The sequence below is a fragment of the Apus apus genome, chromosome 4 (assembly GCF_020740795.1).
Source record: "Apus apus isolate bApuApu2 chromosome 4, bApuApu2.pri.cur, whole genome shotgun sequence".
Classification (NCBI taxonomy): Eukaryota; Metazoa; Chordata; class Aves; order Apodiformes; family Apodidae; genus Apus; species Apus apus.
The window spans coordinates 91509938-91527222 of NC_067285.1; the positions used below are offsets into that span (position 1 = coordinate 91509938).

The 17285-nt window shown below is 37.4% G+C and overlaps 1 protein-coding gene across 2 annotated transcripts in view; it reads left to right on the forward strand.

Annotated features, from left to right (window-relative positions):
* RFC1 (replication factor C subunit 1) overlaps positions 1-17285 on the forward strand; it is a 37796-nt gene that overhangs the window by 12788 nt on the left and 7723 nt on the right. For both annotated transcript variants that reach the window (XM_051616645.1, XM_051616646.1), the window contains 10 exons: positions 6755-6987; positions 7687-7761; positions 9350-9427; positions 10235-10322; positions 10694-10995; positions 12150-12257; positions 12762-12941; positions 13250-13354; positions 14540-14933; positions 16474-16583. In XM_051616645.1, the coding sequence (XP_051472605.1) occupies positions 6755-6987; positions 7687-7761; positions 9350-9427; positions 10235-10322; positions 10694-10995; positions 12150-12257; positions 12762-12941; positions 13250-13354; positions 14540-14933; positions 16474-16583 (1673 nt within the window). The remainder of the gene's footprint in view (positions 1-6754; positions 6988-7686; positions 7762-9349; positions 9428-10234; positions 10323-10693; positions 10996-12149; positions 12258-12761; positions 12942-13249; positions 13355-14539; positions 14934-16473; positions 16584-17285) is intronic.

The following is a 17285-nucleotide window of genomic DNA, read 5'->3' on the forward strand; positions in this document are numbered from 1 at the left end:
GAGCTTTATTTGTAGAAGATGACCTGTTATGATGTGTTGAACCTCATTTGGTTTCATCACAGGTGGTTATTTGGCAGGGATTGTGACTTAATTTCTAGTCAATACTTAATCTTACCTCTACATGATGTGTATGGATTATGCATATGTAGCAATTGCCTTGATTGCTTGAATATTGCAAAATACAACTTAAAAAAGCCTTGTTCTATTGGCAGGGTGGATGGCTTATAAAGCTAGAAAAATCAAAATGGTAGCAACTACGTAGGATTGCAGGTTACTGGAAAACTACTCCTTGAGAGCGTAGGACAAGAAGGATAGCTTGTGGGTGTGCTTGCTGAATATAGACTATTTATATAGAGAATATTGGGGGAGTAGGGAGACAAACACCCCCAAATCCACAGAAAAAAGTCACTTGAGTGTTAGTACTGGTGGCCAAAAAAAGTCCCCACATCCAGGCACTTTTTCAAGTGAGCCACAAACTCTCAGTGCATAAGCATGTTTTATACTGAAACATTTCGTGGGGGAGTGAAAAATTATCACTGCTACTGGCTGGGCAATGGTAGCATTATATTCACTGGTGGGAATTGCTTCAGTTATGTGAAAATGGGTGAAGGTGAAAACCAGCACTCTTATGTACCAGCCTTCCTCCAAGGTGTTTTAGGAAAGGGCAGTTGAGAATATGTAGATGAACCTTAACAGGGTATGGCTCGAAATGCACCAGAGGAACCAGAGTACAGGTTTTGGCAGGAATCCTATGAAGAAGCAGGGGCTAGTGTTGCAGGGCAGTGCAAAAGCTATTTAGGAGTGAGCCTTGTTAAAATTAATTTGGTTAAGTTTGGGTATACCAACAGTAAAATGTAAGGGTCCTGTAATGGTAAATAAGCTGTTGTACTCAAATGCTTAAGTGATATGAGGAGTGTTGTATAAACACAGTACAAGCGTGGTAGTATGTTGTCTTTGGGGAGTTGCCACCCTGAACAGGGGAGTAAGTGGAAGCCAGATGTGTGGATGAAGTAAAGTTTAATTTTATGCTTAGAGGCAATCTTTTTTTTCTTTATAGAATCTAGGGTAACATAATATTGAGATATAAATGTGGTAACCAAATTAAAAATCGAATAGGATTAATTTATGAGAAGACAGAGTGATTAGGATTAATTTGTCAGCCTGTATTTCAAATACAGCAGGACAACAGGAAATAAAATTACAGTTTAATCTCTGTAACAATTGCTGTGAGATTTTTAAAGTTTTTTAATAATGGGCACATTGTTGCACTTACTTTTACAAGTACATGGTAATTTTTTACTACTTTTTGGAGGTGTGTTTAAAGATGTTCTGGTCGAGCAGCTGGCTAGCTGTAGTATTTTGCTGTTCACTTGGTGTGTTTGGATTGCAAAATGATTAGTTTAATCTTCAATTTATTTTGAGGAAAATTTCTGGAAAAATAATTTTCATATACATTTCATGCTTGTTCCTCCTTTAAAGAATGTCTTCTGTGTGAAAGCTATTGATTATCTAGGCTGCATTCAATTTTTAAAGCCCAAACTATTTTTTTAATCTGTTTATAAAAGGTATAAAAAAACTTGCCTTGTTTATAATTCAATAGTTTTCTGAAATGTTTATAATTGTTGATAATGATTGTTGTGTTCTAAATAAATCAACTTAGACACAAACGTAGTATCTTGATGTCACTTCACAAGTTCATTCTTCAGAACAGTGGCTCTTCAAGCTGTTGCTGTATTAAGTCGGGATGTTGCTGGTTTACTCTGCCTATTCCTTTCTGCTTGCTGGGAATCATCTTTATCCCATTCCTTCTTTCATATCTCCTTACTGAGCTGCTTAAGTAAGTGGTCTTGACTCAGTTAATCTGATGCATTAGTTTAAAATTTAAAAGACAACTTTGTTGTTGTTGTGGTTTTTTTGTTTAATTGTTTTTAGCCTGAGTTGCAGCTGGAAAAAATTAATGTCTTTATACTTGCCTGGGTTTTTTTCAAGTTACCTTTTTTTCCTGTTATCTAACTAATCATTTGGTGCTACTGAATATTCCAATCATACAGGTAACTTCAGGCAACTAAACCAGAACATGAAGTTTCATTGCATGTTGAGGAATGAAATATGCTTTTGTGAGAAGAGCTACCAGGGCTGACTTTGAATAGATTTGCTGGCTTCTTTGAGAAGTGGTGATTCTTTTAGAAATAATAATCTTAAATCTTTAAGAACAAAGTGAGTACAAAACTCAGGCCTACCAAGTGCTGGGACTGTTGAGTACTGACCAAGGCTGACTTAAGTAATCAAAATCTGGTGCAGTGACTTCTTTTCATACAAACGCTATTTTATCCACCTTCAACTTTAGGTCAGCAGTAATTCTTGCTGCTCTGGGCTAATGCTCTTTAGGACTGGAACTGTTTTAAATATATGGGTAGCTGTAGTGCCATTGTAACTGAACAATTTCCAGAATACTGTCATTTTATACAAGTAATGTAGATGTAGTGACTTTTGGGTAGGATATAGTCTTTTAGCTCCATCTAGAAATCCTTACATAGTAGTCAACAAACACAAATTTAACATACCTTTATCATAATAAGTTATTTGTAACCTGTAGATGCCCTGCCTGTATTTGAAATTGGTCTTATAACATCATAGTAAGAGCATGTCTCTGCCTGATTTTGCATTCTACACAGAAGAGGAACCAGGGAATTATGTTCTATATTGATGAGGAACTCAACAGTACAGAAACAATAAATGAAGATGAATAAGATGCATTGTTCTGAAGGCCATCTGAAGGTCTGTCCTATGCAGCTCACTGCCACTGTCTCTTCCTGCAATAGACTGCTCACTTTTTAGATTGGCTAAGGTAATTGCTGAACCTGAACCTTTTAAAGTGATCTGAATTTCAACAAATATTTTAAATAGCCTAGATATTTTTTATATAGCTGGATTAGGGAAAAACCACAGATGTTACTCTAATCAGCAAGTGAAAGGCTGTTGAGAAAGGGTGGGGATAGGAAAGAGTAAGAGAAACAGCAAACAGTTACAGGTGGGCTGCTGGCATTAGTTTATTAACCTAATTGTGTTACTGCTAGAACAGTATATAAAATGAAAGTCAGATGTGCTTTAATGTCATGGAATAGTTCTTAAAATCTCCAGGTTTTAACAGTTGTTGTTTGTTGCTAGGGAAGTTTGTCCTTGTACATTGCCTGGCATAATAGGTGCCAGCTTCACGAGTACTGTTTGCATCCAAAATAATGAAAAGCAATCTCCTGGTTGCCATGCCTGTCTGTTCCGTTAATCACACAGCTTTCTCTTTGTCACATCTATTTAATTTCCAGAAAATGTGACTAGAATACATGGGCTTGACTTGTGTTTGTAATTCGCAGCTAATTGTGAAAAAAACCCAAATCTGTATGCTCAGGGTATTTTTATATGGTATAGCACACATACGAAAAAGTAAACAGGAAGTGCTGTTCTTGGAATAGTCATTCTAGCGTACAAAGATTTTGCATCATAAAAGTAATCTAGTTGATGGTAAAACATATTCCTGTTCCTTACTTTGTGAAGTCAATGCCCCAGTGTAAGGCTGTCTCAGTTGTTCACCTAGCAGTTGCTATAAGAATGCAATTAATCTACAGTTTTTATAAACTAAAATTCAAAATTTTACTTTTCTTTTTCCAGAAATTATTGGCTTGCTTGTGTGAGTGAGAATGCCTCTCTCCTTTTACAGGTCATGTGTTGTGAAACATGGACCCGAATAGTCCAGCAGTAATACTAGGACCCTTGATGTTCAAAGTTGTAAATGAAATCGCCCTCATGCTTCTGAGGAAACTGAAAATGTACAGCTGATTAACTTTGCTGTTCACTTCTGAGCAGTAGGCACATGTGAAAGCAGTTTGTTTCAAGGAAGAAATGTTAAGGTTTTACTGAAAAAGTTGATAAGTACTTGAAAGAAGGAGAGTAACTGATGATCAGGCAAATCTGTGATGTGCTTATGAATTTCTTGAACCTCGGGTGAAATGATAGCCTGAGTCTCTTAAAGCATCATTTGAAACCCACCTAAATAGGATAAGGGTGTTTCTGGTTCCTAATGATCACTTCCATGCTCTCATTCTGCCTTTTCTTTATTTAAATCTATAGATGACTGTTTGTAAGTGCTGTAAGTCTCTTGTCCTTCTTCAGCCATCTCTTCCAGTCAATAAATGCTTCTAATCCTGTCGTTTCTAGGAAGGACATAATTAAAACAAAGCTCTAATTATTGGTAATATTTAGTACTGGCATAATAAATTACTCAGTTTGACATCCTTTTTAATTAAAACCTAATGATATTTACTCTGTGTCTTTCTACTTCAGAGAAGGCAATATCCTGTTGATTTTTTTGTTGTTATTTAAATGGTTATGAGTTAATAATGAGAAAAATCAATATTGCATGCAGATATGATAACGATAGCGGTGAGTAAAGATTAATTTCTAGCATGGAGCAGTCCTTAGCTTAAGAAAAGCTGGGAGCAGGGAAGAAGAACAGGATTTTTATCTTCTATCCAAGACAAAGACATGTAATTACATCTGCGTTAACTGTTAATTTCTTAGTAATAGGTACATTTTACTCCTGCAAATGTATTTTCTTGTTAAACTGAAAAATTCAGAAGAAGCAAAAATATTTCTGAAATGAAGTTTGGCATAACAAGTCTCCTATGCAGACCTCAAACTATTATAAATTAGGCACCTAAAGCATGTAGTGTCCAAATCTCCTAGATACATAATAGTGTGTTGAATTCAGCTAAATGGCAGTAAAAGACTTGCTGCTGCCCAGGGAAAGTAAATCTTGTTGAGGAGTAAAGCTTTTAGATTCATAGTAAAACTTGCTGCTGTCAGCTGAGGGACCTGGGCTTGAATTTTCCCTAATATCTATTGCTTTGTCAGTTCAGTTGGCTAAAAAGCCACTTACTCATAGATAAAATTTTTATTTTTAGGCATTCTTAATTAATCTGCTGAGCCAGTTTTTCTCCCTTACAGATTTACCTTTGTTTTCTTTTTATTTCTCTCTGAATTTTCTCTCCTATGAACAGTCAGGATCCCTCTTTGCACTTGTTATATTCTGCTTAGTAAGTGTTTGGTAGCAGAAAACTCCAGCTCATGCCTAAAACAGTTTTGTTACAACCAGCTATTGAGAAAAGGTGAAACAAAAAATAGTTTCTCTGTCTAGTATATAACAAAAATTGTAGATCATAGACATGACGTCTAAACGTAGAGAAGTGATTAGGAAATTTTTTTATATTAAAAGAGATACAGAGTTTTAATATACAGATGGCTGGAAAATGGGTATATTTTTGTGATAATACAGTCATTTAAAGTTCAGTTATAAAACATGTTCGGGACATTCTGTGTTTATGATATGTTGAGGGGAGTGTCTGAAACATCTCTATTTTGAGGAAAGTGAAACCAGATTTCAGTTAGTGGCATGCAAATGAGGTGGCTCCTGTTTCTGTTTCAAGTTTTTGTGCTTTATTCTTTCTGTGTCTAATGTTCATTGTGGGGTTTTTTGTGCAGTGTGCTGCTTAGCCTTGCACACTGAGGTTTTTAGAAGATTTCATGAAGAAAGTGCTTTTATCACTGATCAAGAAGTGTGTCCAGTGATGTTTGTCTTCTGTGCTGTCATACTAATCTGATAATTTGGTCATGATATCAAAGAGGTTTTGTGTGCTTCAGTGATTGCATTTCATTTGTATAACTGTCAGTACAACCTCATTCAATGACACGAAACTCTTTGGAGTCCTTGCTAATCTTTTCTGTTGGTTGATTGGTTGAAGAGTTTTGGTCCAGAAAGAACAAATGACCATTAAACCCTCTCTTTCTTTGCTGGGAAGACCATGTTCTGGCTATTACAGAAGAGTCTTAAAAGGAAAGATTTTTTTGTTTGGTGGTCTGTGGGCTAATTCTTAATGAAACTATATGCCATTTTCCCTCCTTCTTTTAAATTGAAAAATCTTATTTTGTATGCTGACCTCTTGTCAGATTTCGTTGTTCTGTGAAATGGCTGCATTTCTTTTGGGTGGTTTAGACTGTACTGGACGGAGTGTTCAAGTGCGGAGATGTAGGAGGTGTAGAATAGCTCATAGAATCTCTGACTAAAAGGGGAAAAGTAAAAAATGGTGTTACAGTGTTTTTGTTAAATCATTCATAAGCCTAGGAGCAATATTTTGCAAATAACTGGTAAGCTAATTCAAGCAGCTGCTTTTAAATACAGTGTTCTCATATATTCCCCTGATTTCTAGTGTAATATGTATTCTTAAGAATCTCAATACGTCTGCAAAGCCTATATTGCTGCTCTGTTAATGAGTACTATAAAGTAATAAATGTAGCTTTGTATTTCACATTTTATGTGAAGGTAGAATTGTGCTGTTAAATTTTATGTTGCATTAATGAAGGGTTCAAATTTCAGTGACCTAGATTTTCTGTTTATCATCTTTCCCACATAAGAAGGGAAGGCATTCTTTTTGAGCTCTGAGAGGTAATGCTTGAACACAAGTAACAAATTTTATATTTCTTTTTCAGCACTCAATCTGTTCAGACTTGAGCTGTGCTATTAAAGATGTAAATATTGTGTTATGCAACTCAGCTTTTTTTTTTCCAAACAACTTCTAAACATCTGTAATATTTTTCTTAGGATATGAGTTGATGTAGTCTGCCAAAATAGTTCTCTTGACAGCTGGATTATAAGAACTTGAGTTCCATGTTCCAGAAGTAAATGAATACTTTTCATGTTTAGATGAAGAAGATGACTTTGTCAATAAAAGAATTTCCCAGAAACCAAAGGAGAATGGGACATCAGCAATCAATTGTCCAGGAACAACTACAGTGAAAAAGGAGGATGTAAAACCACAAGCTAAAAGTAAACCATTATCTCCAGTGAAATGGACTCCCACCTCGGCACTTGATTACTTTGGGACAAGTAGTGTCCAACGCTCAGAAAAGAAACTGGTAGCAAGTAAAAGGAAGGAAGTGAGTATTGTTTATGTTCCTTTAGGCTGCTCTTGTGTCTGATGGCAGATCAAAATGCCCAGTTTAATGACTGCAAGGAGGTACTTCACTACTTATCCTACTTCATGTTAATTTTTAATAACCACTCAAGTATAAGTTCAGTTCTGATGATACGTGCAGACATATCAAGTCTTCAAATGCAATCTCAGAGTAACATTTCCGTGTTTGAGAAGTAGGACAAAGTTGAATGTATTTTCTTTATGGCTTCTTCTCAAGTGATTTTTCTTAAAGTTAAGTAGTTTTCTGAGGTTAGTGAGTTGATGGGATAGTTTATTTTTAGGCGTGGAGGGCAGGAATGAGAGGAGTAGGTTGTTTTCCTAAGCTTTATGGCACATGTATTAATGGAATAATCAATCACCAAATAAAGTATGGAGGATACAAAAAGCTGAAAATGTAGTTGTTGTTCCTTTCAAGTTGGCCAATTGTCATAGCTTCAGAGTTGTTGAGCATTGTTTGAAGAAATGAGATACTTATATTGTAGCATGGTTTTGTTTTGAATAGTAAAATCTCTGGATAACAGCCTTGTTTTATAGTGTTTAGGTTAGAGAGCTAGGAATAAAATGCTGCATCTCATTTTCCATTTTTCCATACAGATTAAATTATTATAATTTAAATAGTATTGGGGAAACTGAACTGTTGGTCCTCTTTTCTTACATGTAGCCTTCACAAAGCAGAGACAGCACAGTAGATGATGAGGCCATTGCTAGGCAACTGCAGCTTGAAGAAGATTCAGAGGTAAAAGCTCTATAAATCTGTTACTCTATGCCAAGAACAGTTTGTTTAACTTCAGATTGTTTTTCCTTAAGAAATTAAGATGGACTTTCCATATATGCTATAAATAAGTGTAATAAAATTCATCTTTATACTTAACTCTTGCAAATATGTGCAGACACAGCCACACAGTTATTTTTATGGGCATTATTTCAGTTACATAAATAGAAGATCTCACCTAATCTATTTTCCGTCCAGCCAGACTTTCGTTACTTGTGCAGCTGATGTGCCTATAATAACCTTGCATTTCACACAGAATTCTCTTTCTGCTTCCTCATGTGTTTTGGTTGTTTTGGTTGTGTTTTGCTTTTTTTTTTCTTCTCTGGACTGAGAAATGAAAAGCCTTTGCAATCCATTATTTGTTGTTTCACTTACTGTCATCTGAGATTTTTTTGTAGTTGAGAAAAATGGGAATGACCTAGGTGTGCATCCTAAACTTTCCTGTTTGAATCAGTGCTGATAGGTGGGAAAGATGTACTTCTCATACATGTTTACTTCCTTTTGGGAAAAAAACAATTCACTTCCCACGTATTTGTAATATTGAGTATTCCTTGAAATATATGTATGGTACAAGCAAAAGGCTCATCTTTGACCTCCCCAGAGGTGTTATGAGTTTAGCTGTATTAGAGAGTTAAACAGCCTGTCATGAAAAACAAAATGTTGACTTTCATTTGAACTGATCTTACATATAACACTCCCATTGCCTGTATTGATCATCAAAGGAATGTACTTTATTTCAGGTGTATCTCTTCCTCAGTCTGGTTTGTATTTGGTAGTTGCTGCCCTTCCCCTTTCTCGCTGTACACAGAGAAGATAAATACGTTTTATTGTTATGGGCACATTAAAAAAAGCCTGTGGCATAATGATTTTATAAAGTGATCTGTTGGAAAGTAATTGCATGGCATGTTGGACTTCAAGACAATTATTAAAGGATTTTTGTGTTTTGTTTTATTTATTTATTAAAACAATGATCAATATTTATTGCCAACTATATACACTATTCAGGAATTAAAAAAGTTTTCTCCAGAGAGCCATATGGGATGGGGAAGGTAACTTGGTAATCGGTTACCATTGTAGATGTTACATTTATTTTGTTAGCTGAAATAAAAATGAAGCCAACCTGTTTTTTTTAAGGAATAAAGAACTTTCTTAGATACCACATGCAGTATTTGTTCTTACTGGTTCTTCTGTCAGAGAAAATCAGTTGTGTAAGTAGAAATATTAAAAAGTACATTTGTTTCCATAAAGTAAACAGAACTTGCAACAAGAGCTAGGCTGAGGACAGCAGCCAAATTCTCCAAACTGCCTTTATTTTTTTATATGATATGTTGCTAGCAGTAAACAAAAATAAAATGTGCATTATAGGACACAATAATACTTAATGGGCTTTGTTCTTGTCTTCTGGTATGATGCACATTTTCCACTATGTGCTGTCATATTTTAGATGAACATTTTGTCTTGAGTTTTGAAAACTTATAGTAGAATTAAGACTTGTCAGACATGAGCCTAAGAATCTCTTTTTCTTTTTAATTTTTTTTTGGTATTCTTTCAGCTGGAGAGGCAGCTGCATGAAGATGAAGAATTTGCTAAAACTTTGGCCATGTTGGATGAAACACCCCAGAAGAAAAAGGTTGGACTCTTTTTAAACTTTAATTTTTCGAAATTGCATTGCTGGGAGTGTTCTTAGACACCTAATCTTTGTTTTGAGACTTCTAAAGAAATGCATTAAAAACAGCAAAAAAGTGTTTACATAAACATAACGTACTCACTTTCTAAACTTGCCTCTTGGATTTTCCTTACTCAGTAAATAGTGCCCTTCCCAATCGCACAGCAGGCATCAGTATATCTTTGTGCTACCTGCCTCTGTTGAAGTGGGATTTTAAGTTCTAGTTCTAATTGAGTGAAGTGTGTTGCTTTAGATCAGCTTATAGTTCCATTGGTTCAGGAGGACCAGATCAATGGCACAGCTTGGTGAAAACTGATGGAGAAGAAGGAAGGAGGATAATTGTCCTTGCTTTCAGTGAAGGTGTGAGCAGGGATATCGAGAATTTCAGACTAAGCCCAGTGTGTGGGAGTCTTCTCAGTTCTCATGCCTTGTGCTATAAGGCACAAGGCTCTTACAAGTTAGCACTGCTAATTTGAATATAAAAAGTATTAGTACTTCTAAACTAATCAATAAACCTACTGGAATTGAAATCTGCTCTATCCTGGAGATCTGTCTGACCTGTTTCTTAAGGAATGATCATCTGCATGTCTGAGTGCAGAATTTGCTCATCTGCTTGCCTTTGATAGAGACTGCATTCTGACTTGTGGTAGGGATCAGCTTTGTTAGATGTCATTCAGTCTGTTGTACTTAACAGTAAGGAGACGTGGGGATCTGGACTTGGTGGTAGCTTGGGACATGCATCTCTGACTTTGGCATTGTGTGTTTGTTCAGGCTCGGAAGGATTCAGGAGGTGAGCAAACAGCGTTGAGCAGCAAGAGCAGTCCTAGCGTGACAGAAAGATTTAAGCAGTTGGAAAGAGGTAGGACATGGAATATGGAAAGCATTTCACCAGTTTATAATATTGATGAGATACATCACAGAATATTAGGGGTTGGAAGGGACCTCTGAAGATCAAGTCCAACTCCCCTGCCAGAGCAGGACAAAAAACAAACAAACAAACAAACCCAAAAACCAGCTAGGACAGATCACTCAGAAGGCATCCAGACAGATCTTGAAGGTCTCTGGAGAAGGAGACTCCACAACCTCTCTGGGGAGCCTGTTCCAGTGCTCTGTAAACCTCACAGTAAAGAAGTTCTTCCTCATGTTGAGGTGGAACTTCCTGTGCTTGAGTTTGCATCTACAATTTGTATATTCTTACATATGTGCTCTCCTCCCTCTGCCCCCATCAAGCAAAAGGAGCAAGCTCAACAGGTGAAGCAAAGAATTACACTGCAAAGGAGCAAAGTAAATCTGAACATTCAAAAGGGTCTCGTTCAGCCTTACAACCATCTGATGGTAAAACAGCAAGAGAGTTGATGGATAAGGCCTTGCCTTTGAAACCTATCTCTAAGCTCGTGTCTCTGAAACAAAAAGAAGACACCGCTGAAAAGGAAAGAGGTGCTCAAAGTTTAGTATCAAAAGAAAAAACTGCTTCAGGGAAAGAAGAGAAGATAACGCCAAAGAAGGAGAAAATTTCTCCCAAGAAGAGTGAGGTAGGAACTATCAAAATTAGTTTTCCTGGCTTGGTGGAGTTTGTAGGAGAACAGTTTTCACTTATTGTTTCTTTGTCACTGATGTAACTTGATACTTTGAATCCTCTTGGCACTTTTTAAGACCTTGAATTCTGGTAAGGATTTACGTTCCTTGCAATTGTAAAAATATAGGAAAAAAATTAGCTGGCAAAGTGTAAATTAAGTGCATGAAGGAACTGAGAGTTCTTTAATGTTCATTAGGTATGCATGTACACTGCAAAATCAGTTTGGTGCTTTTCCATGTTTAACTTTCCTGAAAAAATGCAGAATTCAGGAATTCTGACACCTAGTGAGCAAAAGCCTACTACTTTTGTTGAGTGTGGTAACCTTGTGGAGCTATACGGCTGCTGGAATGAAAAATACCATTGTCTGGTGCCTTTTTTTCCCTTCCTCTTCTCTCCCTACTCTCTTTTTTCTGAAGTATATTTCTTATGCCTGATGTGTTATGTAGGAATATAATTTAGTTTTCTATTAACTGTGTGGTTCAGTAACTGTAATTATTGAACATACTGACGGTTGTTGGCAACTTCAAAAACATACTTTTTAATAATAAAATACAAAATATCCAGATTTGACACAACAGTTGTAATAGGGAAGGAGAACCAGCAACTTTTTTTGGGGTGAGATCTAAATAATTTTTTACTGATTAAAAAGCTTTGATGTCTCTTAAAAGTAGAAATCCTACAAAGTAGACTTCATATAAATGTAGATCTGCCCATACTTGATCATCATTCTGAAATAAAATAGGTTGTGAATTTAAAGCAACAATATGTGAATTAAGTGAGCATGTACATGTGGAATATAGCTTAGTCTACAGAAACTTGACAATAAACAATGGGTACTTGTTTTTTTTTAAACTCTTGGGCAATTTTTTTTAAAATCTTTTAAAAAATAACAACAAAAAATACCTCAAACCACAGAAGTACCAAAACTAGAGCAAGTTTCTGTATGTATTGCATGTTAATAGATTAAAAAAAGTATTAAAACTTTTCCTTTGGTACATAAAAATATCCTGTACTGTGATGCTTGGGTTTATTTTGTTGTTTTTACATGTTAAATGTTTACATGTTAAATTTAACATCTTACATGTTAAATATTTTTCCCTTCTGCCCCAGTCTGTAAGCCCTGAGGACTCTGAAAAGAAGAGAATCAATTACCAAGCCTACCGAAGCTTCCTCAATCGCGAGGGGCCAAAAGCACTGGGTTCCAAAGAGATACCTCAGGTGAGTTTGGCTGCAGCAGGATTCTAGAGTAGAATTGGGGTGTATCATACACTTGGTGTTACAAGTGATCTAACCCGTATCAACTAAACTGTTTAAAAACTGGCATTTTGTTCTATTTCAAATATGAAATATGTATTGGAATGCTTTGCAGTGACTAAGGAAATGTACTAAGCAATTAAATTCAGTACTAAGTTAATTAAGTCATGATGATGAAAAATAATTAATGGTCTTAAAGTTGAAGATTGCTGTCTCTCGTTTAACTGACATGCTGTGCTTCAGCACAGAGTGCTACAAGTGTGATCAGTCAGGTAAAAAATGTGTGAAGTTTTGTTGGTAGCTATTCCTTTTAGTGGCTTTTGAACTTTCAGATCTATTACCTGGCTAGGTAGGATAAGCTTATTTTTAAAGTTTCACAGGGTACTTGGTATGGTAGGGAGTTAAGGCTTATGCCGAAAAAGTATTTTTATCAGGTAATGGTATTTTCTGCAATGCTGTGGTTCTCAGGGTGCCGAAAACTGCTTGGAAGGCCTGACATTCGTCATTACAGGCGTTCTGGAGTGTATTGAAAGAGATGAGGCCAAATCCCTGATTGAACGTTATGGAGGAAAAGTAACTGGCAATGTTAGCAAGAAGACAAATTACCTGGTTATGGGGCGAGACTGTGGTCAAGCTAAATGTGAAAAGGTGAGTGTTCCTCTCCCTGAGCAAAGCAGAAGTGAAGCTGTGAATTGTTCAGATCTATCCATATTGATTTTCAGTATCTGTTAAAAGGAGGCAGTACTACAAATAAAATGCATGTTAAAAGGGTAAGTTGCCCAATGTTTTAGGGCTTTGTTTGGTTTTTACTTATATATACACACATATGAAAAAATAATAAAAATCTTGTGGTTGTTGTGTTCCTAAACATGATCTTTGTTGGAAAGCACTTTGAAGTGAATTAGGTAACTCCTCACTTCACTTGACCTTACTTTGAATTCTTTCTTTGTCTTCAGGCATCAACTTTAGGGACAAAGATTATTGATGAGGATGGTCTGTTTGATCTCATTCGAACCATGCCAGGCAAAAAATCCAAATACGAGCTGGCGGCTGAAACAGAGGTTTGTTTATAATAACCGTAGGGTGTGGGGTTTTTTTTTGTTTTGTTTGTTTTGCTTTGGTTTGGCTTGTTTTTAATGTCAAGAGTTTTGTTATTCTCTACCAGTAGCAATAACCCTACAATTGTCAGCTTGACATTCTAGGTTAAAAGCATTGAAAGTGAAAATTTGAAATTTTTGTTTAGGCTTCTACTGGAGAGCTACAGGGTTTGTTTTCCCTCCTTTTTTTTTTATACTTGGAAATTATTCTGTATTTTGTACTGTAGACATGGGACAACTCTATCTAAACCACGTGTTTACATAACAGATGTTGTCCTTATGTGATGCTTAACTAATAGTATTAAAGGTACATTTTTTTCAGGGAATACTGTAAAAATAGTAACAATTTTTTTAATGCACATTTTAAATTCAGTCTGTAGTGGCCAATATTATTGAAATCTCCATTAGCTCTAGCATATTGAGCATTCAGTATAAATGTTGCCTTGGTACTTTTGATGTGGCTAGACATGAGTTGTTCCATTTAAATGTAGTATTGATGTCTTAACGAAAAGCAGCTCCAAGCTTACTACCTAGTTACTTTTACTTCCTTAGAATTGTTTTGGGTTTAATGCTTTCTGCGGTTGTGGGGGTTTTTGAAGGGTTTTTTTGGTGGTTAAATAACTGGTTCTTTTTTAAAATGGTGTGCTTGAGATGGGAGTGTTCCCTATTGGAAAGAGGGTTATTCCCTGATCCTTCTACTTTAATCCATGTGTTTCTAGTGGAGATTTTTGTGTTTGGTGGTTTTGGGTTGGGTTTTTTCGTGTGTGTTTGAGCTTGGAAGCACTGTTTTGTGAGAGCTGTGCTTCAGCTCCGTGAGTGTCTGGTGGCCCATTCATTCCAACCTGACAGTCCCCAGTTTTGCATTATCTTTTTAATAATGTGTAAGGCTTAGTGTCTGAGGGGACTGCCCTTGGAATGACCATAATGTTTCCTGCCTCTTTTTTGGGTTGTGCTTTAGAACCAGGTGATACCATGTTTAACAATGGCTTATTTTTCAGAGGGAAAAATTTCTCTATGTGCTTTTGAAGTTTTCTTTTTCAATACATAATCTTTGTTACTTTCTTAAGCCTGTGCCTGTGTTCAAAGACAGCATGTTTGTATGTCTTTTTTGAAATTTCCCTTCAATTTTCTTACCTTTATTTTCCTAAGGCAAAGAAAGCAGAGTCAAGACCTAAAAGGACACCACAGAAAGCTGAAGCTGGAAAAACAAATTTTAGCCCCTTCAAAAAGGAAGCTGATAATAAAAAAAATAAGTTTACTCCTGAAAAAGGAGATGCTGTCAAATCTCTTAAGAGAGAAACCACCGTTCGAAAACTTACGGATTTTAAACGGCAAACTGTAGACAAGAAAGAAGCCCCAAAGCCCAAGGAGGACTTGGTTTCTGAGATTAATGAAGATGGAACAGAGACATTGCTATGGGTAGATAAATACAAGCCTGTATCTGTTAAAGCAATAATTGGACAACAGGGTGAGCAGAGCTGTGCCAATAAACTGCTCCGGTGGCTACGAAATTGGCAGAAGAATACCTTGGATGATGGACAAGGTGACCAGCGTGGTTAACTTCTCTGTGTTCTTCCATGCCAATCGTACAGCTTGGTTCTTGGGACTGATAGGGGTCTTTGAGATAGCAGAGCAACTCTAGAACAGGAATGAGGCTGAAGTCAGGTGCACTTGAACAAGCAGTTGACCCTCAGTGTGGTGGTGTTTGTGGTTTTATTTCTGTGGTTTTATTTGGGTTTTTTTAGTAGTTGTTAATTTACCACCATCTTGTGTTTTAGCCCTGGCCCACAACTGAGCCGCACAGAGCTGCTCATTCAGTCCCCCAGCTGTGGGATGCGGGAGGAAATCAGAAAGGTAAAAGTGAGAAAACTCATGGATTGAGATAAAGGCAGTTTAATAGGCAAAGCAAAAGCTGTGCACAGAAGCGAAGCAAACCAAGGAATTAATTCACCACTTCCCATCAGCAGGCAGGTGTTCAGCCATCTCCCGGTCAGCAGGGCTCCATCGCACACAACCATTGCTTGGGATGACAAACGCCATCGCTCCAAATGTCTCCCCCTTCCTTTGTCTTCCCCCAGCTTTATATGCTGAGCACGATGTCATATGGTATAGGATATCCCTTGGGTCAGCTGTGCATGCTGTGTTCCCTCCCAGCTTCTGTGCACCCTGAGCCCACTCACTGGTCTGGTGGGTGGTGTGAGGAGCAGAAAAGGCCTTAGCTCTGTGTATGCATGGCTCAGCAGTAACCAAAACATCCCTGTGTTATCAACACTGTTCAGCACAAATCCAAAACATAGCCCTGTACCAGCTACTGTGAAGAAAATTAACTCTATCCCAGCCAAAACCAGCACACCCCCACCTTCCACAAAAAACCCCACCACATTCAGAAAAGCAAACTGTGTCTGAGGATATTTTTTAAATCTTGTGGTATTCTCTTAAATGTGATTTTCTTCCAAAAGAAACCAAAATAACCTGGCAGTAATATGTATGTGTGTGTGAGTGTGTATATACACAAATGGCCTTACTTTCAGCCTATTGAATTCTTTCTCACCAAGCGAAGTGTTGGCCAGCGTGTACACATGATGAAAATACAGGACGGCAACGTGTCTGAAGGGCTGCTGTCATGCATTGGGAAGAGATGCATTGTTAGGGTCCTGCCTGACAAGCAGCCCATGTCATGTGTTGTGTGTCATCCTGTAGACATTTTTTTGGTGTTTAAGGTAGTGGCTAACTGCAAATGTAGTGAGTAATAGTTTTTTTCTGTATGGTGCATTTAGGGTTTGGTTTAGTTTGGGGTGTTGTTATTTTTTAATGATGTGTGGTTGTGAGGAAATTGCAGAAATTGTTATACTGCGTTAGTAACACTTAGCAATTTTTCAGTTTAGCATCACTGTAGGTATTAAGGTGGTTTCAACTGCTTTTCCTCAAATGGTTACGGTGCAGATGTGTGTATATTTTTGATACGCATATCAAGCCTTAAATAAGAAAAAACTCCAGTGATGCTTGGTATCTTGAAAGATTTACATGGAGTATGCAGTTGGTATTGTATATATAGAGCTAAAACCTGGAATCTTCTTTTACAGCAAAGACCAGTAAAACTGGAGGCAAAGATGATGGTAGTGGTTTTAAAGCAGCATTACTTTCTGGTCCACCAGGAGTTGGTAAAACTACTACAGCTTCTTTGGTTTGTAAGGTGAGTTCATCTGCCAATTCTCAGCACTATTTGTTATATATTGATTCTGTATGTGGATACAGATGCAGTTTGCAGGTGGATATCCCATGAATGACTAGTCTTTTCCCAGCAGAGTTCCACCTGCTTGGAACAGGGTTACAAGTTCTGCACTAGCATGGTCTTTTCTGCTTGTGGTTTCTGCCCTAGCTTGCTCACGGCTGCTTCAGGTCTCCGCAGGGCATTTCACTGCACTCCACAGGAATAGCCAACAAAACTGGCTTGTTCAAGCTGCAGGAGCGAGGTGGTGTGCAGCTCCCTGCCCTGCTGGGGTGTGCTTCTGCCCAGGCCTTGGCAGGTACAGGAGCAGCACTGTTACATTCTTTCAGAGACTGATGGGCAGCCCAACTCTGTTCTGAAGTGCTAGGACTGCTGGGAGAGCCATGTGTTTCCTAGCTGTTAACTATTTAAAAGCTTATATTTTCTTTGGCTTTCAGGTGGACGTGGCATGTTTCTTGTCCTGGTTCTTTGTGCCTAAGAGTTTGTTGCGCGCTTGGAAATACCATGGAGCTTAGCCAGCCTTGGCTCATGGTTCTCTTTCTGTCCCTGGTGGCAGTTCTGTTAATCTTTGAGAACTAAATCTGTGCCACTCACTCTTTATTTTGGTGGGGTGGGTTTTTTTTGTGTGCTCTTCCCCCGTGGCTTCCTCCCCCAAGTTCTCTTTTG